Source organism: Barbatula barbatula, assembly GCF_947034865.1.
Source record: "Barbatula barbatula genome assembly, chromosome: 17".
NCBI classification, from domain to species: Eukaryota; Metazoa; Chordata; class Actinopteri; order Cypriniformes; family Nemacheilidae; genus Barbatula; species Barbatula barbatula.
In genome coordinates this window covers 7039643-7067286 of record NC_136780.1, presented here as the reverse complement: position 1 = coordinate 7067286, position 27644 = coordinate 7039643, and the positions used below count along the sequence as shown (strand labels likewise).

The 27644-nt window shown below is 39.9% G+C and overlaps 1 protein-coding gene across 3 annotated transcripts; it reads right to left on the bottom strand.

The window, feature by feature from the left end:
- Positions 1-42: 42 nt before the first annotated feature.
- fignl2 (fidgetin like 2) lies at positions 43-26292 on the bottom strand. Of its 3 annotated transcripts, none has more exons than XM_079478894.1 (3): positions 16219-16362; positions 14470-14613; positions 43-4568 (listed from the first exon to the last, which is right to left on the bottom strand). In XM_079478894.1, the coding sequence occupies exons 2-3, from the start codon at positions 14492-14494 to the stop codon at positions 2518-2520; spliced, it is 2076 nt and encodes a 691-aa protein (XP_079335020.1). In that variant the 5' UTR covers positions 14495-14613; positions 16219-16362; the 3' UTR covers positions 43-2517. The 3 variants fall into 3 exon arrangements, with proteins under 3 accessions (XP_079335020.1, XP_079335021.1, XP_079335022.1); XM_079478895.1 differs by lacking the exon at positions 16219-16362 and adding an exon at positions 26171-26292 and having other exon boundaries at positions 49-4568; XM_079478896.1 differs by lacking the exon at positions 16219-16362 and adding an exon at positions 15970-16059 and having other exon boundaries at positions 49-4568.
- Between the last annotated feature and the right edge of the window lie 1352 nt (positions 26293-27644).

Here is a 27644-nt window from a genome sequence, read left to right as displayed (position 1 = left end):
ACCTGCAATTCTCGCCAACCCAAGAGAAGCTGAGTCATGAGTGAATTTTGACATTCTCTTTAATATTGTGTAATACTTTTTTCTTAAAATACAGTCTTTTCTGAGGTAGACCATTACAGTTCAAGAACATTATCATTTTTAAAACAGACATCAAAAAAGACATGAAATAAATATTTTCATGTACAATATGCTGCAAAAATGAGGTAGAAATGGTTACAGAAAATGTACAAGAACGAGATCCAAGAACGAAATTACTGTACTAACAGATTCAAAACAGCTAATAAATGCCAATTTTGTTGGACAAACTGCTCAACATCTTTTCGTGTGCCTGTTTCGAAATGAGCAAAATCAGTATTATCCCTTCAAATGCTATTCAAATAAATCCAGTGGTACATCTCAGTTTTCGTGAGCAGGAATAGGTGCTGAACTTTGACATCTACACTAGAGATGTTTTTGTGCTCTATAGATGTCCCTGAATCTGCTAAGATGTGTAGTTTTTTCGGCACAGGTCAATACGTGCTCCTGTGGTCATTCTGATTGACCCGTGTGGCATGAGTGAAGCCACCAGCTGTACTTGAAGAAGCGAACAGTGCTATAGGGTTACTGGACATCAATCAGTCAATCAGATATGGCTTTTTCAAAACACAGTGGCGAGATAGAAGAGCGGGGGATGGAAGCTCAGCTCACCACATGGCTGTACAGGGCCCGCGACCAGAGGACAAACCATTGTGACGAAATCATAGGGTGGAGGGCTACGAAGTAAACATGGGGCTATTGCATTTGATCAACAAACTACACAAGCTATAGATAATACAGATCAACTCAGTTATCTTAAATGTGATGTCATGCATTTCAAAGATATAAAGCTAAAATTGTGCTAGTAGCTTGGGCCATTTAGACAAAAATGCTGAGAATGTTTTACATTTGGTACAGGCTGCTCCATCTGGATTGTCTGCATGATGAGGGTGTTTACAATTCGTATGCATTACACATGACGGTGTATCAAGTTTAATACGATTTATGATTAGACATGATTAGCTGCCAATTACATAAAAACATTCAAATTTTGCTCTTTGGGTTGCGTCTCATTAAGGTCATTTTAAATAGACATCGCAATGCCCTTCAATACAGATCTGTGAATTTCCAACATCTGTGCATGTTGCTTCGTACCTTTTGGTGGGTTGGGGTAAAAACAGTTTGTCCAACAAAATAAAACATCTGGTCTGCCATCTACATAAACACTGCATGAAGACAATCATCACTCCATCAAAATCTACATCAAAAATAAAGGATAAGGGAAAATGTTTTCATAGAGAGTTAAAAACATGGATTAATGGCATCAGATATTCTCTGAAATACCTGAATTACATTCATTATTTGTCTTTGTAGCATTTTCAAGTTTCGCCTACGAGGTAACAGCACAGATGCAGTGTGTGTACAAGTCTGTGTCAGATCTGATGCTCACCTCCAACCTCAATACTTACTACTAAGACCCTAAGATTACATACATTCTTTAGTTATAATTTCTGAGGTAAAGAAATTCTTCCTGAGTATTTCAAACAAGACTACATATACTAAGAACAAAAAACTGAGTAAATCAGAAGAGAGAAAACAGTCAATTGTGGACCCACGCTTGTCTTTGTGTTTGAGGGTCCTGAACGGCCAAAAAAATCTGAGATTGTGAGGAATGTGAGTGGATGCTTAGTTATTGATTTGTATTGAAAAATACGTTGAAGAACATATTACCTTTAGCAAACTACTTTTATGCAGAAGTGTGCCAACATTATTAGTCTGTCTTTTTCTCTTGTCGGACTTGTTATGGATTAGAATTTTAATACTTTTTGGGTAGCAATGTATACTCTTTTGGTAAAATGGCCGTGTTTTGACAAAGTGCACAAGATATGACTACGGCCTAACAATCGTCTTTGTAAAATACTGATGCTTTCTTTTCTAGAGGTTGCATAACAGTAGATACCTTTTGGTGAATGCTGTGATTTGGGAAAAATTGTTGGTGAGAATATTTGGTAAAACAAAGATTTTTGATATATCCTCAGCCCTTCGACACCTTAAAACAGCCTTTTAAGTAAATCAATGCAAAAGATACAACATCACTGGAGTTGACTGGCAATAAATAGGATCCTGAGAGTCGCGATAAATGTGGGTATTGTTCAGGAAAAGTCAAGTTATCTATAACCTCCAGGTTTAGTCCAGGATCAAGGCTGATTGGAATTCTAACGAAATTCCAAAATATAATTCAGACTTTGTGTCAGATAAGCCAAGCAACTAATAAATGCCCCTTCAAGAAAGGCCTAATATTTCATTTCTTTGGGAAAAAATAAAGTATATGTATATTTATAGAAAAACAACACACCGTGGCATGTTTCCTAGATTAAATGCATTCAAAATGTCTCCCCATCATAAACCAAATCATTTCTAAACAAATCCCACGCTTTTGGCTGCAACAAGTAGTTAAAAACAAAACATTAAGCAGTCCCCAACCAGTGGTTGACCAGTCTCTCAGTGACTATAAACTTTGCTCCACTCCATACAAGTGTCCAGTTCTTTGGGGGTGCTATGAGGGCGTACCTTGCAGAAAGCATTTTCAAAGTCTTGGAAGGCGGGGGAAGAGATTGACGTAGGGAGTCCGTGTAGAGGCACAGGTGTGGAGGCAGAAGCTGATGCCAGGGCCTGCTGGCAGAGCTGCAGGAGCTCCCAGACCGAGAAGCCTTCAGAGCGTTGCAGTACAGCTGACATCTCCCGTTCGCTCAGATTGCAGCCTTGGGGCGCCAGCGCCTGCAGAAGCACCTGTCTGCGTGTACTCCCGTCTGGCAGGCCAATGTGGTACCGCTTGGAGAAGCAACGCAGAAGCGAATCTTTGATCAAGTCAGGCCGTCTTGTTGAACACACCACTATAACCAAGCTGTTTTGACCATGCTGAATCTTCTCTAACTGGGCCTGAAGCTGCTGTCTGAGACCTTCCTCCTCAATGGCCTCCACCTCGCTCAGCAGCATCACGACGGGGTGACGGGTCACTGCCACTGAGAACAGTGTAACCAAAAGTTGCTCTGCATCTCCTTTCAGTTTGGAGGCCAATGTAGCACCACTCAACCTGTAAAAGGTAGCGCCCAACTGAGATGCCAAGGATCGTGTCAGTGTGGTTTTCCCCCCTCTCTGTGGGCCGAACAGCAGGACAGTTTTGGGTGGGCGGATGCCAGGGTTGGGCCGTAAGACGGGCCACAGCAGATCTTCCTCGAGTGCGGCTTTGATGTGACCGTTTCCAGCCAGTTCACTCCAGAGCAGAGCCGGGCTGCAATCCTGGAGTTCCCTGCTTACCAGATCAAGCATACGGGGCTCCATGCTTTTCAGAGGATCTGAGCGTTTCTGAGAACGCTGCTGGGTGAAACCCTGCTCTGCACCTCCGTTCTCGCCTGTCATGGCTGCTGGAGGGCTATAGTCCCCTGCTGTGCCATATGGTGGTGAAACCAATGGTTTCAGGCCATTGTACTTAACTTCACCTCCTTCCAGGCTCGACTGCGATGACGGTTTGCTGGCCTTAAAGGCTTGAGGATCTGCATTGGCTGTTCCAAAGCCATTTCCACGGCACTCTGCTTTGTCAGCGACGCCGTAGGGAGAATCTCCCCCAGTTTTCATGGGGTCATAACTATATTTTCTATAGCGTGAGCCATCTCCATCTTCCTCCTCCAGGGTCATCTCAAATGCTTTCCTCTTCAGAGAACCCCCAGGCTCTGAGCCCCCTAGACTGCTGTTCTGATATCCGTAGCTGCCTCCGACCACTGTAGGTCTTGAGGGAAGTGGAGAGGGGGCAGCTATGCCAGAGGCAATATAAGGAGCTGGTGGGTGGGTGTAGCTAGGAGTCAGGCCGGTCTGGTGTGGGTAGGTGCTGGGGGGGTAGTTGTATACAGGGGCAGAAGGCGTATAACTGGGAAGAAGTGAGGGGTTAGGCTGAAGGGCGTGGAGCGAGGCTGGTTGAAGTGCTGAGCTGGGTTGGGGACAGTACCCTGATGAGAGGTAGGTGCCATTGTAACTGGGGGGGTAGTCACTGGAATGGGGGCCACTGCAGGAGCTGCTCCCACTGTAGCCTGAGTCCGACAGGTTGCTGTTAACCGTTGACACATTGCCTGAGCCTGGAGGACCTGCTGATGTGGCAACCTTCGGACCTGTCAGACCATCATGGGAGGAAGGAGGAACCAAAGGATACACCCCGTCAGTGCTGTGCGTGAGAGGCCAAGGTTCCAGTTCAGTTTTCGGGCCTCCGTTGAGAGTCCCAAAGGACACAGGCTCAGGGTACGCACTCAGGGCAGGGCGCTCATATGGTGAGTCTAGCATGCCAGAGTATTTCTCAGCGTAGCGCTTCAGCAGGTTGGAGGCAGTAAGGGCTGATATGTCGTCATTGGCCCAGGCGTAGCTGTAGGAGCCGCGGTTGCGACTGGGGTACAGGTCAGTCTTGTGGGCAGGGGATGAAGTGGTGGAGGACACGTCCAAATGCTGCTCAGGCCACTGGCTCAGGGGCTGGGCGTGCTCCGGGTTCCAGTGCATCTTCAAAAGGCCTGCCAAAGACAACAATGTGTTAGATTATTCTGGAAACTCATAACCACCATACAAATCCAAAACTGAATATTGATTGAAATTTATCACATCACAGGATCGTCTAAGAGTCCCAATTTCACCCATATATCAAAATTTTTTTTTTAAATGTTTTTGCTTTTTCTATGGCAGCCAGAGATGCATACTATTGTTCTTCCCTTTTTAACAGTTACAACCACAGTAAGCATTCATAACTAAGCTAAATACATGTGCACCTTATTTTTGGTTGCTATTCTGCTTGGCTGAGCGACTGCGTTGTTTGCATACATGCTGACAGAGCCTTCTTTTTCTTGTAGTAAGTATAAAAGAAGAAGCCAGTGAATCTGCTCCTTTCAACCCCTCAACCACACAGCAGCCTTGTGTTGCCATCTGCAGCACTCCCAGAGGAGAAAGTGTTATCACCCTGTGTATGTTTTCCTCAATACATATCCCCTCCCACCACCACAGTCCATCCACAAAGCATTTCTCCAAAAGCCCTCTGTGGCCAGCTTGACAGAGGGAGGAAAAGAGAAAGAGAAGGAGGAACGCAGGAGGAGAGGGAGGGGATGATGTGGGAAAAATAGGGGGGGTTTGGACGGGTGGACGAAATAGTTACGCTATTCATTGACCACTTCTCATGAAGCATTGGGAGTGTGGAATGCCCATTCCTCTGGCTCTTTCCAGCACGGCTCTCTAAATTAATTATGCTGGCCTAATGCTGAGCGGATGAAAGACATCTTAATGCACACACGAAGAAAGGTTATTAAAGTTTATTAAAACTTAAACAGAAACTATTAAATTAAAGTTATTAAAATTAACATTTGGAATAAATATTATTTGGAAAACATGAAAATGAGATACATTGGATCAGGAATAAACATAAAATAAGTTTGAGGCACTAAAATGAATATCTGTAAATAAATAAATAATAAATTATAATAACTAAATTATAATTATATTATAATAAATTATCATATAGCAACATAAAAAATTGACAAATAACTCAACATTAAAATAAACAAAGCCCATAAAAAATTACTAAAACTAACATAAAATATAAAAATACTTCTAAATAATAATAATACAATTGCAATAAGACTGAAAACAATTACTCTTGCAAAAGGGGAAAATAAACCGAAGCCAGCTTCCAGTGCTTTGTTGTTTATTAAATAGATAAATAGATAAAAAATAAACTCTTTCTAGCATTTCCAGCTTTAAATAGTGAAACAGAGGGAACAATTCTACATTTATTTGAAATTTAAGAAAAATTAGGAATACAAAAAATATAAATTATAAAACCTCACCAAAAAAAATCAAAATCTTTCATTTTAAATTGAAGGTGTGCGCCATTTTGGCATTTTGTCAATACTTGAACTACTGTGTATTTTTTGTTGATCTTGCATTACACAGAATATAGAATGCCTTTAAACCAGCCATTTCATGAAGGTTTTCCCAACAGCTCCTTCCAGAGGAATTAGCCTGAAATTCCTCACATAGTTTGGCATTATTGAACTGTCAGGAATCAGCCTGGGGTGGGTTCTACGGGAAAAGATTGTAAAGTAAAGAAATAAACCATAAATCTTCATCTCAGGCTGCAATATGAAGAGGAAGTTAAGTTTCATTATTCACTTTTTTGTAAATAGCATGCTGGTGGTATATTGCCTGTATATATATTAAGTCCTGTATGGTATGTTCCTTGCTCGTTTTCTCCCCAAAACTTGCCCCACCCCCCTTTGTGTGCTTTTTCTGTTTCTTAAGGTCTCCCCCCCATTGCCACAGCTTCCCATGTGTGTCTTCAGATTACGCCTGCTTTTATTCCAAAAGATCACACAAACAAACCAGATGGCACATTGGATTACAATGTCCTTCATATTTAAATCCAAAACTTCAAGTACCACACGTCCAAACTATTGCTTCTTCTCATACTGCTGATTGTTTATATACTACAAAGCAACAAAAAAACACACTAAGTTCCTATTTTCTTGTACCTTATCTGGTATATAGCTCACAATGTTAAGGTCATGGGTTCGAAGCCCTTCGAAAATATTGCTGTTGATTCAATGCACTGCAAGTTACAAAAGCATTTGCCCAACGTATAAATATAAAGTTATGGGTCAACGTCCAGTCAATAGGAACAGTGTCCAGCAGGATATTCTCATCTGCTAGCTGGTTTGTGAAGTGCTGTAAGGAGCCCAATAATGAGGCCAGTGTGTGACTAAGATGGATGGCAGCCCAGGGGAGCTCATAAAAACTGCAGCGGGTAGAAAAGGAGGAGGGGGAGTGGACAGCAGGCGCTCCGGCCATCATGTGTGTGTATGTGCATGCACGCGCACGAGGGTGCGTGAGAGGATGGGGCTTGACATTAGGGAACTCATTCAGGCGGGCAAAAATGCTGTCCACTTCATCAATATGCATGAGCGTGTGTACAGCAGCACATATGGGAAAAGCTCTTATCCTAACTGGACATGGAAGTGCCTTTGGGTCAGGCTGTTCCTGAAGTCAAGGATAAGAACTATTCACAGGGAACAGTTTACGTTTTATAATGTTGCTCTTTCATTTTCTGCTCCCCAGCTAAAAGCGATACTCATTAACAAATTAAATGGCAGATGAACCGGTCTGCAATTAGATCTGCACCTCAGCAGGGATTCTTTAATAAATGAGATGTGATTTAATCGTGTATTTATTTAAGTCACCGTAGTTGTAGAGCTTAACTCATTGTGGGCATGACTGGGGTCCAAACACAGAATTCTCAATAATCAGAAATGTGATATTTAAAAAAATCTAATTTAAAGGAATAGTTCAACCAAAAAATAGTCCCCATTGACTTTCCATAGTAAGAGTAAAAAATATTATGGTCAATTCAATGGGGAGCATTTTTAAAACCAATTTATACAAAAAAAAAAGGTTTATGATTTTTTTTCGCATCGTAATTAATTTATTTCAGCTTCTTGCATGGAAGCACCAAAGAATTTGTATATTAAATAAAAATTTTAAGTTCCCTAAACTTTTCATGATGAGAATAAAAAAATGAAACCTCCCAAGAAAATACCTGATATTGTTTTTGAACCAGTTCTACGATGTTTTGATCATTTTAACCATAAATTATTATGGTTTTTACATCGTAAAAAACTAAATTATATTAAAAAGTATTTACAATTGTGAAATATTGTCTAGGTTACTAGTCAAATATAACATGCTCCTCTTTCAAAGATCCTCTTTGAAGCATTTTTTATATATTTCTGAAACAATTTCAAATCATGCTGGCATAGCATGAATCCTCAGGACTTGTGAAGTCAATGCCGCTCATCAACACGCTAACACGTACACACTGAAGCAAACAGAAACACTTCAATTGATATGTTTTGTAAAAACAGTATTTTCGCTATCCCTATAGCTTCAGTCTAGTAACCAATGACCAATTCTAATCACAGAGAGGCTGGTCCAAACGGAGACTTTCTGAATAAATTAAGAAAAGAATGGCCTTCTAAACAAAACTTCATTGTTTGCATCGGGCTCCTGGCCATTTCATTGACGAGTGGTTTGTAGTGGCGACTCTGTGAGGGTCCGAGGCTGGCAGGGAGACAGATGTTTCCACTGGTCGCCTTACTGTCTGTGCAGCCATTGTTGGGCGGCCCAGTCAGCAGACGTCCTCCTGGCCTGACAATCCTGTTGGTCCTGAGACAAAAGCTGAGGGATCCTATTGTCCGAGGCTTGCCTAATTATGGAAATCTTATTAATCTATTCAGCAGCAGCGCACTGACAGCCTTTGTGCCGTCCTGGGATTTATTGAGGGACTTTTAGTGATTGTGTGTGTTTTGTTTGCGTGCTCTTGATATTTTGAGAATGTATGCCGAAGCAACGGCAGGTTTGCCACCAAATAAGATGCAGATGGCCTGTGTGATCAGTTCACAAAGTTTTTTTCTGAGGTTTGCTTCGTTTAACTAATCAAGATTGAAAAACTTCACTAGACTTCAATGCAACAAATCACATACAAATTTGGTGAAACCAAAAAGCAACCTAATTATTACCTCACACATTAAAACAAATTAGTCAACAACTAGTCAATGTTGAAAAATATGTAGCTTGCACCCTTCTACTCTAAGAATCACAACTTCGACGTCATAACATTGGTTTCTGAATGTAAATATCAGGCTTACAGAAATATTAGTTGCGATCTAACACAAGCAGTCTGCCAGAGCAGAAGGTCTTGCAACGTGAGAGCAGCAGAGAAAGCCCGGGTGCCAAAGGATGCTCAGCATCTCACAGCTCCCCAGGGGTCCGTGTGCACTTTCAGGCCACGTTACTTTTGTTTTCCTGCCCCGAGGAACAAAACCTACATGGATGCAACAAGCCTTCTGGGACACGGGGCCATTAAACCAAGCAGATTGCACAGGGGCCAGTTGTAAACAGACGCAGACTGAATCAATCCAATCAGGTATTATTGTGAGTACCCATTCCCTAAACCCCACACATAGATTTAAGTAGGTTTATCTACTACAGACAACCCCCTCATAGGCAATTCCACTATCAAATCCCACAGACGCTTTTAAAGAAAACCTCTGCATCTTCAGCTGGAGAAACAGCGCACAGCCACCCTAATACTTGAAATAGTATAACATTTTTAACAAAACACCCACTCTCACAATCCCTCAGTTCAGAGTTTTTGATTAATTACTGTCACTAAAATGTCAAAAGAACTCAAAAGAAGTTGAATGGATGCACAGTGAACATCCTGTTAAGAATTATGTTGGGAAACTTCAGCCCACGGTGCTGGTATGTGAGGAACTCCCTTTGAAAAACAAAAAGAAGGCTTCTTTCAAGAGAAACGATTAAGAAGACGGAGAGGAAGAGAGAAAGATGAGAGAGACGGATAGAGAAGGTCTGGTTGAAAATAGAGCACCGAGAGGATTGTGTTTACATGAATTAATCACCTCGCTGTAGATAAGATGGCACCCGGCATTCTAATTATCTGCTGATTTGTATTCCACACAAACATCTCGGAATCAATGCCATGAAAGACTGCAATAAGTCATGCAAGATGCAAAGCCTCTTGGATAGTTATTCAAAATCCATTTTTACGTCAGGTTCTAACGCTATTTATTAGAATAATGACTATCGTTTATAATCCAAACATTTAGCAAAAACATTATAAATAAAAAACTACAATTAGCATGAATTTGAGATTTTCCTAGAATTTTGTGTGCCTGCGTTTTGCTTTGATGACAGCATGCAAGTTTGCATGACTACTTCACTGTAAAAAACACCTTGTTTGACTTTAGCTCAGAAGCTGAATTAAATTGTTAAATTTAAACTGGTTTTATAAGTCACGTGAGCTTCAATTATAGTAAACTATAATAAAAAATCTAGTTGCATTTAACTTATAAAATTAAAAGTAATTGGTTAAACTATATTTTTTGTGTCACATTAATATAATTTACTTTCAAGTGACAGTTCACCCAAAAATAAAAATACTGTCTTCATTTGCTAAAGTGAGTAAATAATTATTTTCATTATCATAGTATAAAAAATTGCTTTATAAATGTCTTTGTTCTGTTGAACACACAATAAGATATTTTGATGAATGCAGGAAAACAAACAGTTCTTGGGCACTTTTGACTACCATTGTAACATTGCAATAACTACTATGGTAGTCGATGGTGGCCAAGAACTGGTTTGGTTACAAGCATTCTTCAAAATATCTTTCTCTGTGTTCATCAATACAAGGAAATCTATAAAGATTTAAACTCGTGGGTGAGTAAATGATGACAGCATTTTCCTTTTTTGGGGAACTGTTCCTTTAAAAAGCCAATTTGATTTAACTTCAAAAGTGGTCAAAAAACTTTTCATTAATGACTAAGAAATTGTCAATAAAGTTAAATAAATTTTTAAAATCTTAAAGCTTTGTTATAATTTGATTATTTGTGGACGTGTGAACCCCACTGTGTTTATTTTCAATTAAGAATTACAAAATGATCTTAATTAAATTAAAGCAAATGAATAAATAATAAAAATAAGGTCTCAGATGAAGGCAGACCAGCTCTCGTGTTTTAACATAATGAAGAAGCGTGAGTGCTCCCTCAAACAATCCTAATGCCGCATCTAACCGCTCATCATTACTCACAGGGCATGCATAATTGAGCATTACAAAGACAATTATTATAAATCTTTGCATTAGTTACAGCAGTGTGGTTAACATGATCGCTCTCTCTCTCTGTTCATTTACTCCCTTTTCAATAGCTTATAAAGCAGAAGAGGCGACGGAGCCCTTACGAGTTTTCACACCTGCTCCTCAGTGCACCGCCAGACGCCGTGGCTCTTTTCAGGCGGGCCCCGTGGGGTCCCTAGAGGAAGAAACCTATCTACTAGAGTGGCAGTGAAGGATCTGATTTTCTCTCGATCCTCATTTCAGAATTGTTCTCCATGTGAGGTGCTTGCTTTAATCTCTTAGCGTTATTATTTTGCCTTAAGGGACATTCTAAGCGTTGTATTCTGTGGGTTCATGTTGATCTTGATCCTGTTTGCACACAACTGTAAATATTGTGTGTTGCACAGTATGAAACGGAAACAGCATTTGTGCCAAAAGTATGACATAATTCATTACTAGTGGAGGAAAGATGTTATCGTTTGGAATGTTTGTTAATAATGTAACTTGATTTCCAAAAATTGCTTGAGGTCCATTAAGTGTGTGAACATTAAGCTTAGAGGAACCCACTGGCATATTGGAGTCTTGAATGGCTAGATGTCTGGCAAGATGCTCATAATTTTAGAAACAACAACCCCACCCCCTGGACGGCTAATTCTCATCCACAAATGGCCAAATGCTGAGCACCCCCCACCCGTGCAGGAAAAACAGGGTTCCTATTTTCTGTGGCCGCAGGCCAGGTTTGGGTCATTGTGTCCACTAATATATCAAAGAACAGCTGTCCTAAGGCTCGGTGATGACCAATCACCCCCTTCCATCTGTCTCTCCTACCCAATCTCTCCTCCATCCCCGTCTTCCAATCTCTCTCGTCGCCCCCTCCCTCCTTCTCATCCACCCTGCCCCCTCACGGAGTTCCCTAACTGCGTTAAGGTGCCCTCACTCAAATTCCCTTTACTTAAAGATCCTACAAATGGTTTACAAATAGGACATTGAATTGGACTGATTTCCATCTTCGCACAAGGGTTTAGTCAAAAAACTAAATTGTAATCTTAAAACACCCCCAAGCACGGGGTCTTAATTAGGACTTTGGAGAAAACCACGAACAGACCCAATGACAAGTCACTGGAGGGTTAGCTCGGCTCATGGCTCAGAAGACCACACGCTTGATGCCCAAAGCCCCAAAAGTCTTGGACTTAATTGGAACCGTAATTGTGCCGGCAATGGGCCTAATGATCTGTCTTTAATGATCCTGAGATGATGAGCAAGGGCGGGGGTACCCGGCAGAATGTGTATCTCTAACCCCTTTTTCCTATGGGTGCCATCTCGCTGACTGCACGGTGGGCTAATTAAAGCCAATTCACACCCGCCACTAATGACCCCCGTGCTCATTCACGGCAACACTTCAGCACCTTGCTGTTTACTCAAGGGCCCCCTTGCCCCTTCAGAGCCACATTCTCTCATTAGAATAGATGTGTTGGATGCTCGTTGTTACATCGCTTCTTTGGAGGCATCCAGCAAGGTCCTTTCCATAGACCGGACTCAAAGCCTTAATGAGTTAACGGATGTGTCTCCTTTATCGCTTGGGCCTTTAGTATAGAGAGTGAAAGAAATGAGGTCATAATGAAGAGAGAGGATGGGTCAGAGCCGGAATTGGGTCTGGCTATGCTTGTTTCTCTTTAAATAAGGAATATGTTGGACAGCAGGGCCCCAAAGCAAAAAGAGTTAGGACACTCGTGGGCTCCTGGCCTGGGACTGATTTAAGGGTGCGTTTGAAGTGCAGATTACAGATTCTTTGCACCAAATCCCTCCAGGAGTATCCATGGCCCCAGGAATCTCTCTCAGATTTCCTTCAGGTTCGACTCAGCTTGTGGTCCCTACGTGCTCATCGGAGATCGTGCATAATTGTTTGTGGATGCAACGTGAGCATGTTACGGACAGACGATACCCAAATGCACATGTAAGTGTTGATGCGTGACTGTGCGAGCACAAAAATGCCTGTCCTCTTAAGTCAAACATAAACACAGACGTCAGAAATGCTTGGACATTCTACAAAGAAAATTCCAGCATGGATGTGACACTGTTCACATATATACCATATGAGCTGACCTTCGTTCAGCTGATTCCAGAACAGAGGACTCATGAGAGACAGAACTAAAACTAAAGGACTGTAGGGAACACAAGGAGTTTGCCAGAACGGGAGTCAAACAGGATGGATTTCCAACACTCTTGTGTGCTGTCCTAATTACACTTTAATTGACAAGATTCATGATGCACGCTCACAAAAACACACAAAGTTTTTATAAAATAAAATAGATAAATTGATCAATTTACATTTTTGGTTTCCAATTTTCAAGAGTAACTTTCAATTTGAGTTATAATATAGGAGTTATAATTTAATGGCAATTAACAAATAAATTAAGTAGGATAAATTAAATATCTTTAAGAAGCCATTACAGTCATGTCACTTCAGGCAAATGCTTCTAAAAAATGCACTAGACAGAAAAACTAGATTGGCATGTCTAGACATAAACCGTCATTTGAGTTCCAATACAAAATACTTCTTTGTACTCAACTTCTGAGGAATGTTTGACTGAACATCAGAGGAACCTTCGGCTAACTTCTAAGCAACATCATCAGTATTGATTAGAAAAGATAACCATCTCCCCTCGGTCAAAAATGTTTTCATCACGACTTAAAACTACACACACAGGTAGAGCTGGAGACTATTCGCAATACAAAAGGAATTTATCAAAATAAACACTGAAAGTAATACCATTGGCGCACGTTACAATAGTTTCTAAATGGAATTATAACACCATATTACACTTCAATGGTTGATCCAACAACCTAGCAAGCCAGCTTAAAAGTATTCAAACCGGCGACTCATTAATACATGATTACATCTCAAATTGAGGTGACTTGCTCCTTTAGTTTGATTTCCCTCCCTCTTTTCTTGTAACTGTCAAGGCTATAAAGCCCAGAGAAGAAGAGCTAAAGAGGGGAGAAAAAGCATCTCTTCAGGCAGAACTGGGGGAAGAAACCTCATGCTGGCCCGCAAACAATGCTGTTTTGGAGAGGGCCAGCACGGCGCTCAAATGAAGCCTGGCAGGGGGGTTAGGAATGGGGCTAAAACTGGACACGTCAGTTATTAGGTCGGTCGAGAGGGGGGTGGAGGTGAAGCTGAAGAGAAAGACAGATAGAGGAAGCAACTGTGAGCTGAACACTGGTGGGGTAATGCTGGTAGTCGTGGTGAGATGACATTGTCAAACAACTTACCACCCTCCCAATATATACCCATCCCTTTTCACTTAAAAAAAGAAAACATAACTTTGCGGAAATGTTACATTGTTATATTAAATGTTTAGCAGAACATAATGGAAGTTAATGATGTTTTATGACTTAATATATATATTGCGGATAAAAAACACTTTTCTGAACACATTTTTGGAGTTTTAAACTAGTCACTTACATTTAGAAAGTGTGTGTTTAAGAAAATAACCGGTTTGAAATTACATTCGAGTGTGCAAATGAATAAACTGTCCCTTTAAAACACGAAGATTCAGTAAAAAAACATGACATTTAGTTTGACACACTGTCAAGTGTGTAATTACTAAAACAGGTTTACCAACAAAACAAATACTTTAGTAATTGTAGCCATAGGGTAATTTTCCTATTAGTCCACCCCTAGACAAGTTGTATATATTGCAGTAGGTTCTGAGGCAAAAAAATGTGGTTAAACTTACTATAGGGAACAATAGGACTCAGCATTCTGCGGACCTGGTCTCGATTATGGCGACAGTTCTGCAGGGAAACCCAGGTTAGCGTCTGTACGGCTGTAGTCCATCATTCACTTGAACTCACATTAGGACTCTGCATAAAATCTATTCCTAAAAAAGAAAAAGGGTTTATCAGCGGTGAACGTCCATCATATACACTACATTGTATAATCCACCTGATCGTTTGTATCTGTAAACAAAAGTTGCATGAATTCAACAAGCCTGCAACCCACAATCAAGAGCTCCTAAGCCGTCATCTCAATTTTGGACAAGAGTGAAACAGTCACGGACACAAGAACTCTCTCTGTGGGCTGAACACACACAGGGGTATTCATTAAGGGTCTGCACACAGGCATTAAGCTGATTGTATGGCTGTGTCCAGCTTCTAAAGAGGTCTTTCTAAACCCCCTGACAAAAAGCACCACACATACCATAGCTTCTCTCCTCACCTCATAACCGCAGCGTCAAGCATGCTTTAACAAAATTAAGCTCATTTTATCCCCAATCACACACTCTCCTGCTCTAATTATCTCTCTTTTTTCTATGGCAGATTGTGAAAAGTCTTTGCAATTTAATATTAGCTATATATATATATATATATATATATATATATATATATATATATATATATATACACATCATAAAGAAAAAAAGAATGTTTTTAATCAGATGACCTTTTTGGTAGTGAAATAACCTCAAATAAACTGGACAAAAACACTTATATGATATTGGAAATAGTCAATTCAAAGTCAATGAAGATAAAGCGCATTAGTGATAAAAAATACTTTAAATATAAAAACATCATAATATATATATATATATATATATATATATAATATATATAAATGAGTTAAAAACGGAGCATGAACAATCAGATTGGTTTGTCAGAAAGGAAAACATAATTTCCTCTCAAGTGAGCGTGCAGAGAAGCTCACACATGAATGAAAAATATTACATAATAACGCTAGCCAAATAGTGTGCCGTTCAAGCGCTACTTTTGAGAAATTGAAACTTCCTTCTGACAAAACTGTATATGTTTATGACCGCTTTCAAAGTATTTTTTGTGAATGTGTAAATATTATTCGTATATCATTCTACAGATTAAATGGTCAATTTGAACTGTTAACAAACATATGCCAGTAAATAAAAACACAGCAAAATACACAACACAATAACAAAATCTGCGGTTAAATGCATTGGATTTTCTGTGGAGTTTCACATATAGTTTCCATAACTACATGTTTTACCACAAAACGTAGAAATTGTGGGAAACTTGTGTCAAATTCATGCAACAGACAGTCAAGAAAATATCCCGAATCTTATTCCACAAAAAAATGTGCACCCTGTTAAACTATAACACAGGAGATTTTACGTGCTCACTGACTGAAACACTATCCTAAACCAACAACCTCGAAACTTGCTCAGAATGAAGGCTGACACATTCTACAAACCCAATTCTGTACACACCTATCCAAACATCAACAGAATTCTCACCAAGTCATACATTTAAAAAAACACCTGCATGCAGAAGAGAGAGTGCACGAGAATCTGTTTCACATTAAAGCAGAAAAGTTGTAATGAAACGGTACAGAAGAGTTCAAACTATCAGGAGGAACAGTGGAAGGTGCAATTCAGGACTAAGACAGGGTGAATCATTTACAGACAACAGAAACACTAAATAGAAAAGAGTGCAGTTTAATATCAAGATGCAGTTACCTTCTCATGCCTGCATTTCTTCATTTGATTCAAAACCAGTTGGATAATCCCTGGAGCAGACAGGCTCGTGTGTGCGGTACTATGCTTTTTTCCACATATGGGACACGATTCAACTCTCTCTCTCTTCCTCTCTCTTCCTCTCTCTCTCTCTCTCTCTCTCTCTCTCTCTCTCCCTCCCTCCCACCCAACCAGTGACAACAGAGTACACACACACTCACACACACAATTACCCTCCCCCACCTTTCCCATCCCCCTCTCTCTCTCTCTCTCTCTCTCTCTCTCTCTCTCTCTCTCTCTCTCTCTCTTTTTTGTTAAAACTATTTAAGCAGAGAGCAAGAGAGGGGACAGAGAGAGAGAACGGTGACTATAGGGTGGGGGCAGCTGGCCAATCATACTTGGACTTTAGGCTTGTATTCTTTTTCAGAGAGAAGGGGGGGGGGGTAGTTTTTGGGAGCAAGTCCCTGTGGGAATTATCGTAATGGTGTTTATTTTAGACAAAATGGTAAAATTACTCCTCTGATTAAAAAATACCGGCTGGCACAAGATGTGAGAACGTCAGGTATTATGCTTCTAATTGACACTGAAACTATAATCAATATACAATATAGTATTCAATATATATAACATATACAGATTTGTGGTAAACATAATATCAGAAAATACTTCAATTAAATGTCCAGCGTATGAAATGTAGCGACATCTATCGGTGAGGTTTCGAATCGCAAGCCCTCGCTCCTCCCTTCGAAGCACTGCGGTGGCTGACACAGAACTAAGATGTCGTCACATGTTCACTTCTTTGCTGAAGGAGATAATGTATTTATGAAATGCGCTCTGTAGGGCTACTGTAGAAACAACATGGCGAATTCCATGCAAGGTGACACGTGGTGTATGTATATAGAAATAGCTAATTATAAGGTAATATAAACATAACGCTTCATTAGATACGGTCTTAAATTAAATACATAGTTATGTATATTATATTGCATTTCTGTCAATAGATGCTCCAAATATAATAACACACTGGACCTTCAACTAACTTAAAGCAACTTTTGCTTCTCTATCACCATCTCTTTTTAAAGCATCAAATTGAAGGTTGCTTTTGCGTACTTATCTTTATGTGCATTTAAAACAACTAACATTACCCACAAAATCCAACCCGACAGCTGAAATTATATCTGTACTATCATTATTGTAGGCTTAACGTGGGTAAGGTAAGGAGACAGTTGATTGTTTATGTACTTGATCAATACCTGATTTTTAACCAAAAAAGAGAAAAGCTTTAAACTGAGGTAAAAAAAAAGTGACTTTGATGCTTGTAGTTGTTGCATCAGCAAAGGTCATGACAGCCATGGGAAACGTTTATTGACACCAAAGTCCAATCTGTCAACTGAAGATTTTCAGCACCGTTGCTGCATATATTTCAACATACGGGAAAACAACAAAGATATACACAATGTCTTCCAAAATAGTTTTGGACATTAGAACGCGGTGTACAACTCAATGTGTGAACACATGATACGGCTGCAGCTGCCATACTGACCATTTAGCATGTTAGCATGGGAGGGACTAACGTAATGGACTCCCACATTTTCACAGGTGGACTGCAGTCCTGTGCTTTTATTTTTGGAGCTCATCAGCAATTTGTGAGGGGAGAGTCTGTGAAGTTGTGTCTTTGAATGGAGCGTTTCAGCACAGCTGAGGATCTGTTTTTAGAGCGTTGTGTTGAACCATGTGCATCCTACTCTTGTTACACAAGCACTTAAATGAATCACATAGCATTAATGGCACTAAAACTCCGTTATTTTCCTTTATCTCATATGCAAATCAAGGTTTTGAATGGCCAATACGGAAAAAGCCAAGCGGCCAGTGACCAAGTCAACTCAACTCCGCAAAGTAACTTGCACCATCAGCATCTATAAAACTATCCAGTGTCCAACAAAGGTCTTTTATCCTGATGCTTCTATTCAGCACCACCCCTGTTCAAAAGAGACTTCCTCACAAAAAGCCTTAAAATAGTGGTACTCCAGTGGAAAGCACTGTAGCTCAGCACAAAGCTTGTGGTGAAATGGTGGCTACCCATTTTCATGCATTTGTTTAAAACTTGTGAACGCATTTTTTTTAAATGGTGGAAATATATGGAAACCAAATGCAATATACAGGTGGTCACAGGGCGTGATGCTTTAACACACTGTCGGTCTACAGCAATGCCATTTTATTGTGGATCAGTCTATAATAGCGGTGTATGTTTTTTTCTAGACTGTAACTGGGAAAGGATACTGATTGTATGGGAGTGGATTGACAGGCCCTTATGAGGATGCTCGCCTATCACTCTTTGCCTACCAGAAAAGGCAAAAATCAACCGTTAACGCTGATGCAAGCAGTCTGGTTTACTGCAAGCCTGCTGAGTACAGCATTAATGACAAAGCAGCCTTACTTTAGAGAGAGAGAGAGAGAGAGAGAGAGAGAGAGAGAGAGAGAGAGAGAGAGAGAGAGAGGAAGAGAAGAGTCAGTTTGACAGGCGTCACTCATAAAATCAACTCAAGTGTGTACAATTCATCACACAGTACAACCACAGAGAAAATTGTTATTGCTCACAAGTTGCTCTTTCATAACTGAATGTCTTTTTAACAGTTTTTTATACGAAATAGCATTGATGAGAAATGTCAGATTTTTGTATCTTTTCAAATCCGTTTTAAAATTCTCGATGTAAAAAGCAAGAGACTGAAACAGAAGTCCCAAATGTTTTCCCCATATAATCTCATTGCTGTCTATATGAAATGATTAAGATATAACAGATCCTATTGGGAACCTTCAACACCACATGTTCACCAATAAGATCATTTAAGCATATTAAAGAAAAGAGCATCTTAGACTCCAAAACATAAACACAGATCGAGTCACGTTGCTTTGGACCTAAAACACACAAAACACAATGTGACCTCACAGTAGGAGGTCATGCCAACTCTGTCCACGTTTAGCAGCTTGTACGTCTCCAAGCAGTACAGCGAAGGGGGTTCAGGTGCACAAATGACGGCCGCCGTGATGAATCAGGGTAATAAGTAATTTGGTTGAATGAGAAACTGCAAGCTTTGCACTCACCCCCCGCTGGTACTCATTATGTGAGCAAAAGTGCAGGGCTACTCTAGCACATCCCTTAATGAAGATGACACGCCGGTGATTTTCAGTTTAAAGCTCAATAAGCTGCGGTCATTTCGGTTTACATTTTCAGCCGTTTGTTGGTTTAATAGGCCACTTTTTCAGCTCTCATCTTACGTGACAGCTGTACGCTGCTGAGTGGTACGCAGGGCTAGGAATATTGTACTGCTTTTTTCTAGCAACCACTTAAAATAAAATGAGTCTATAATTAGGCAGCACCGATCAAGCAGGAGACCCTCCTGAAGACATGTGTTCATTCTCGCCTGTAGCTGTATAAATATAAAATATGTCAATCAAAATGGTGGGAATTCTTCATGATATTCTGTATAGCCTTTTGCCACATTATAATGTAAAAATCTTTATAAAGAGATTTATCAGAATTTAGGCTTATTCAATAAATGTTTTATATATAAAATATTTATAAATATAATGTAATGTAAACATTTTTTTAATGCATTTATATACATGATCAACAACTTCACGTGATTAATGTGTCCGTACTATTATCGCTGTATAATACAGGTTACGATGCCCTTACTTTTGAGATTTAATGTTGATTCAATATTTAGCTCTTAAAATCCTTAAACTCTTTCACATTGATGTTCCAAATGCTTCTTTGTCTCAAATATTTTAAGAAAATGAAACAGTATAAGGAATTCAGGCCCTATTTGAGCCCCATTGCATACACAATGCTATCACAAACCACACACACAGTTGCCATTGAGTTTGTGTGTGTTTATGTGATTGTGAGGGGTGCGCATGAATGTGGTGATAATCAGTCCCAGACCGCTCAAGTTTGGTGATATGGTTTCATTAGCAGGCCGAGCGGGTGCAGAGTCTTTGGCTGAGATTAGGATGGCGTGAAACTCTAGCCCAGCCTCAGTGTCCATACAGAGGAGGGGAGTGGGGTCAGATGGATTATTTCTGGCTGTTTCAAATGTTTATTATTCTTTTTCTATCTCTAACAGCTGAAAATTGGAGAATTAAGCAACAGCATGAAGGATCAGCGCACAGGGGTTAAATCCAGCACCGTGACTCCTCAGTTTCTCAGTTTCTATTTAAGCTCTGTGTTTCTACAGAGTCTGAGTTTATGGAATGAGAGAGATAGAAAGAGTTTGCTGAATGGCATTTATTTTTTGGTTTCTCCTGCCTTAGAGTTTACAGCAAAAGCATCATCTCAATTTACCTCAGTATGTCCTACACAGTATAGACACTTGATTGACAGATTTTTTCATCCTTAACAAAATACCCTAGTAATCGGACCTACAGTTATAATATTTGAGAAGAGATCTCAATGACATAGACTGAGCTCAGAACCCCAATATCGGCAATCAAAAGTCAAAGTTCTTAGATTTTAATATACAGTAAACTCAAATATTGCAAATTGATCCGAAAATAATACACAGTATTATTTACAACCAAGGGCATTTTATTTTTATTATATTGAAAAACGATAGATCAACCGATCCGGTTTTGGACTGCAAGTTTCTGTAAAGACAGGATTAGAATGAATCAGACACCAATAGCAACTGGGTTTCATTTTAACGCCTTCCTCTCCCGTAGACGACTAGTCACGTCCATGCAAGGCTGCTAATCTGGCCAAGGGCATGTGAAACAGCCCACAGAGAAACATGAACTTTCTGTGTTACACAGGCATGGCGTTTAGGGCAGCACAAACAGGCCTTTGTGCACACAAAAGGTCACCTATGATGAATTTAGATTTTAATGCCATTCCAAATGCAATACACACCATGCCGTGGTCAAATTTAGATTTGTGAGCCGGTTAAAGAGTGAATAATCGACTACCAGGCAGGTTGAAAACGATTCCTTGAAAGCTGGGAAAGTGTTCAAAACAAGTGTTTAATGATACCACCCTTGTTATTGTGGTTTTGGGCGCTTTGAGAAAACCGGCCAGTTTAGAGAAACAGTAACATGGATAATTGCATGCTACAGCAATAGGAGCAAAGACTTTAGGGGAAGTATGTGGTTTAAGTTGTTCTTCGATCAAAGTGGCAATGGTCTTCCAAAGCTGAAAGAGGAGTCAGATGAGAATGCTTTCGAGCTCTAATGAAAGACAGAAGCAGGTTTATCCACTAGCTGCAGGGGCAAACTCCGGTTTCTGTGGCTAACCACTCGCATTGTTGCCATTCATGTGTGGCTAAACACAAATTATTTTGTGTGATATGAAATCAATGTTAATAAACACCTGCCAATACAGAAATATGTTAACACAAAATGGCACAACCAGTGCGGTGGAGGCACTAACTTGGGGCCTACAAAAAAAACGTAATCCCTGCAAAAGTCTATCGAACACCAAATGTAATGCATCAAGTCTTTTAAATGGAATTAATAAAAATGTAAAACTCAACATCACTAACTAGTCGCTGGAGCAATTCACTATTGTGATTCGTCACCAATAAGCACAGATAGCATTGATTCTCTTAAAAAAATGTTGGCAACATATTTTTTCTGAGTGCACAATAACTTGGACTGCAACTCTCTGTCACTTGAGCTCCTTTGTCAAACCAGGACTGGTTCGTTGTGTCGGGATAACGTTTCCACCAGCTCTTCCCTCAACAGGGCTTGATGTCAGGAACTCTAAATATAGCTGAAGCTCTGAGTTGGCACGGATGAGTCACGTACAGAGAGATGGACACATTCCAGATCGCAGCAGTTTCACACTTGCATGATTCATGAAGTCACCATTCATCTGATCAATGTCATTGTACCTGACAAATCAAAAAGCATCTCTGTTTATCATTCGACGTGCTTACACTGTTTGCATTGACTTTAAAGCCGTACGCACGGCATTATCAAACAATGTTGATTTTCCTTTCTGTTGCTCCATGATTGATAGTTTTAGAGCAGAAAGCCAGCCAGCGTATTGATCAGAAATAGATTCTGTTTGCAAAAAAAAAACAGAATTCCACCGTCAGACGTTTATCTGATTTGCAGCGCTAATCAGCGATTGATCAATGGTGCGAGTGTGTGCTGATGAATATTTCACATGGAAAATATTTCTCTTGGCACCTTTATAAAGACAAATATGAAAATTCTGATTGACATGAGTACAATATCTCTAGGTGGCTGAGTTTTGGCTATTGGAAAGAGCCTGAAGCAGCAATAAATTGAACAGGCAGCAGCTCTGGGGGGGGTGCAGCTGGAGCCAGAATGGCGTCTGGTGAGACAGAGAGGCTGTGATACACCCCACACACATTGCATTGAAAACTGATGGTGAGCCATATTGCTGGAGCCTGTTGGCTTAAGGCTGTCAGTAAAGCTGACATCAGCGTATTCTTTATAGTCTATCAGTAAATGTGTACGTATAATAGAACTGTTTTCCATAGTCTCTATTTGAGTACACCATCTTACCCAAGAACAAGTACTGTAACACTGAGGAAAGTCTCTGAATAGTCCAGACTGTGTATAGGGCAAAACAGCAACAAAAGCTGCTTGCCGTCAATCTACGTCAGTGTCTCCAATGGCAATGAAAGCCACAAAAAGGTGTACTCATTTCAGGATTTGTTCTTTATTAAAAAACAATATAAATAATATAAAATAGCACAGATAACAACTAACATAAGATAAAATCTCTAATACATATATTTTACCTAAAACAGTAAAAAGATTCTACAGATTTATTATGCATCAACTACAAATGGACTTTAGAATCGAATGTGACCCAGGGTGCACAAAGAGGAACACACAGCTCTCTCCCTGTCTCTGTAAAACGTGTCTGATGACTGAAGCAAATTGATCTGTTCAATAAAGGTGTTCCTCTGTATCAGCAACCTTTTTCTCTTTAACTTTTTCTTTCCATTGCTGACCAACAGAAAAGATAAATGCACCCAATTCACCCTCTAGCTCTCTATCCTGAGCCCACATTAACTTTATAATAGCTTCTTTCCTTGGGAGGCAAGATTCCAATTCAATGCGTCATGTTATATGAATGAGATTCCTATAAATGCCAATATTTATGCACATATATTTTCAGCATACGTCCGTCTCATTGTTGCTTATATTGAAGCTGAAAATGGCAGCAGCGGCAGAAGACATATTCAACAGATGTGCCAAGGTCTATGCATGTAAATGCATGTTAACACGCCTGTGCACAAATGCACACGCGCATGAAGCGCCATATAAACAAGCAAAAGCCTCCACTGGAAATAAGTACATTTTCATTTTCCTCCTGTGGTTCTGTGCATGTGTAAAATCTATATACATATGTTCTGTGGAACGCAAAATAATATATTTGGAGAAATTTCTCAGTTAGTTTTGAGACCATACAATGATAGTCAATGAGGATCCCTGTTTTTGGTTACCATTCTTTAAAATATCTTCCTTTGTGTTTAGCATAAGAAAGGTTGGAATGACTAGGTGAATAAATAAATGAGTAAATAAAATAATACAAAGGCATTAACAGGGTTAAAAATATATGTACAGTATTCCGTTTCTATGTTTGTTAAAATCTTAAAACGATTACATTTTTACATTACATTTCATTTCAACTATATATCAATAATACTAAAAATGTTTTTAAAATCTCCCGTGAAATAGGGCATTTTGTCTAAAGGAAATTAAAATTTGTCAAGCAAATTTCTCCATATGGGCACACGCGAAGTTGACAGCAATGGCTCGAGGCATTTGGGTTCCCCAGGTGGTCCAGGATAGAGGGCCGAGTCTGAAGGACACTCTCCCCATGCTCGGGTGCTAATTCAATCAGGCCTTGGTTTCCTAGTGTCCGCCTTCCCCAGTAATCTGCCTGTAATTGAGTTCTCGATCAGCTATCCATCAATAATTTATTTGATCCACAAATACAGTGACAACACAGCGGCCTGGGAGGAGATAGGATCCATTTTGGCACAGCACTGAATCTATTAGTGCTCCCCGCCCCTGTTCATCAGCTCCCTAAAGTGCCATCACTCGGTTAGAGTCCAGTTCTTTAATGCTAAGCCCTGAAAAAAATTGGTCATTACCTGCCTGTACGGTCCTGTTGAACAAGTATCACGATCTTTAGTGACTGTCCAAAATATTTAGTGGGTGCATTAAAGCACTAAGATTTTTGACTTTATGACTTGAATTCTATAGTGGAATATCAAGGATAATATCTAGGATTCTTTTTGCATAAACTATAAAAAAAGACTGCGCAATATAAGCACATTCAAGCTGAGAGATTTTTTACATTTTAATAATTTACATTGTTTAATACATACGTCGTACACCCACTACAAAAGGTCAAGGATTTCCTTATTCCCACTTAAAAAAGCGCGAGGATACTTGACAACAACGTTTTTTTGTGTCAGAAAAGTGCGACACACTGACTTTTGGTCCATTGGTGCAACCGGGAGATATGAAACAAAAGGAGATCATGAAAGGCAAGCATTTAAACGACACTATGTCTGTGTTTTCGTAAGCATGCCCCTGAAGCTTCTGCCGCTTCGGGTGACACTGCAGCAGGTGTTACAGAAAATGAGCCTGACAATGTATGCGGCGTCTCCCTCTGTCACGATAGCGTCCCGGGGTTGCAATGGTGCTTCTCTGTTCGCCGGTGTATTAGACTTTCTGCGGATAACCCACCCCCACTTTTAAAACCACTGCGTATTCCTTTAGCAAAATTAGCATATTTGTTATCATTAACATTTCTCGTAGGAGATTGTTGGCATACTAAATTGTATCTAACTAGCCAACTTCACAAACGTTTGTGTGAGTGGTGAATCAATAAATGAGTGAGAAAAGGAGAGAAAAGAAGATTTTCTTTACATTATGTCAGTTGCCCTGCTGAAAAAATAGCCTTCCCAAAACACAATAGATGCAGATGGGAATCAATAGAATACCCATTAATGCCTAAGACATTTTTTAATTTTAAATAAAAATGTGTGGTTCATAATGGTATTTTAATGGAAACCACTAGAAATTATGTAATGGTTTCTATCTTTTAGCAGGGTTGGGTTTATGACTGGTCTACCAATAACTACTCTACACCTCTGCTTGCAATGTTTGCTTCATAAACCTACTGTGAGCACTTGTTTTTCACTTTTATGAAAGAGGATGCCACGCTGTCAAACTATACACGGTCATCAACACCATGACCCATCAAACAAAGATGTAAAAACTCACAATGGCATATACGGTAAACTCACACAACCCGCACATACACAGTCTTTATGATGGTAGTGTTTCAAGGTTAAACTGTACAACTGTCTGAATGATTTTCAATAGATGCAGGACCACACCGTCCTGCATCTACCCAGATGCACGCACAAAATTTCAAAAGGCGCATAAACACAGAAATCCAGATGGAAACATACAGTGTGTTCAGACTGATGTCCTACAAAAGGGGTTTGTTAAGAGTGATGGATTTCTTCCTGCCTCACACAGAAGCAAAGTGACATTAGCTGTTTCTTCTGTCCTTCAGCCACATGAATTAATAGTTCATTTAAGCCTTCATTACATGACCAACACAATGACTCCTGTGCTCCACACTGGACACATTATATGGACCATTATAAAAGCATTAATTCATCTGCGAAAGTGCTGTCATGTAAGCTATAGAGACGCTAAGGCACAGGATAAAATATATAACAGTCAGGCAAAGAGGGGTTACCGTAAGTGTACTTTCAGTTGTATGACGGTATAGAGAAAACGTGCATTGATTTCTGTCAGCGGCAAGGCGCAAATTCATTAGAACAGTTTTTTTGCCCAACAGTGTGGTTGCGGGCTGCTGTCCAGTCTTGAATAATATGACAGTAATTGCTTCTTAAATAGAATGAAAGCTTAGGGAACTTGATGTGTTTACCTGTGTGGTGGCCTAGCAGATGATGTGTGTGTTCGAAAGCATTCAGCTGGGGTTGTCATCCGGGCAACGTGTTTGACTGTTGACATGTTTTCTCTCCTTTTCTTGTACGCCTTCGCTCTGCCCTATGACAAAAGGCAATGCAATTTTAGATGTTTGCGGTAGCTTTTTATAACGCGTCATGCAAAAACAACCACGTGATTTTCAGTGCCACATAAAAGTAAAAACATTCGAAAAGTCACAGCTCTTGACATAATGACAGCTCTTAGTACGCAGAGAACGGTCGTGCGTGCTCCGCAACGAACCATAAACAACATCTATATAGCCTATATAGTACTTCTTTAGCGTATGGACAAAAATGCTAAGAATGTTTTTACTTGTTTATTGTTATTTATGAGGGTTAGTTCACCCTCTTGTTATTTCAGACTTGTATGACTTACTTTCCTCTGCAGAACACAAAAGCAGATATTTTGAAAAATGTTGGTAACCAAAGAACGGTGGTACCTATTGACTTGCATTGGTTTTGCGACTATACAATAGAAGTGAATGGGTACCGCCATTGTTCGGCTACCAACATTCTTTAATATATCTTCAGAAAGAAAGTCATACAGGTCTGAAATGAAAAGAGGGGGAGTACATGATAAAATAATTTTGATTATTGGGTGAACTATCCCTTTAAGAGAGTTTTTCCACAAAAATAATAACGTACATTGTCGTTATAAGACATGAGGGTGAGTAAATGATTACAGCTGATAACAGAACGATAGTGGTTAAATATACCTTTAATTTACATGAAGAGTCTGGCGATTTCACTACGGACATACACACAAGAGCGTGCGAGAGAAAATGAAATGCGGTTAAGCTCTAGACAGCCCTATATCATCCTTCACACCCTAGACAGAGGCAGCGGTGCTGCAGCAGGATAATTCAATCTCTAAACTGCTCATTCTTTAGCCGCTGTCAGGGTCGTGTCTGCCGTGACATTGTAAGGCTGTCGTAATTGCATTTGCGCTGGAACCCAGAGCTGCAGCATCTACAAGCTCTATATCTGTCAGAGGAATGTGCCTCTCTCGTCAGACTGGTCCAGTGGATCCAGAAACGACCAGATCGGACAAACAGATGGATCAGTGGTCACCCCTACAACACACTGAGCATAAAAAAACTTACTTCAGTCATCGACAAAAAATGGACAGGACAAAATTATTATATTATATTATATTATCTGCGCTTGTTATTACAAAAAAAAAACATTTAAAATTTTATTAAATCTAGATAAGCACAATTATGGTAAGCTCATAATGTACAAAAGCCATTGTGCCTGATTGACAATGAAGCACCCTGGGGCTCTATTTTGGATCTGGCAGTACAGGTTCTGACAAGGTCTGGGCCTGCTGTGCAATTCTTACAGTCACAAATTGTGTAATATATCAACCTTTTAACCACAAGACTTTCGCAGTGCAGTCCAGGTTTACTTTTA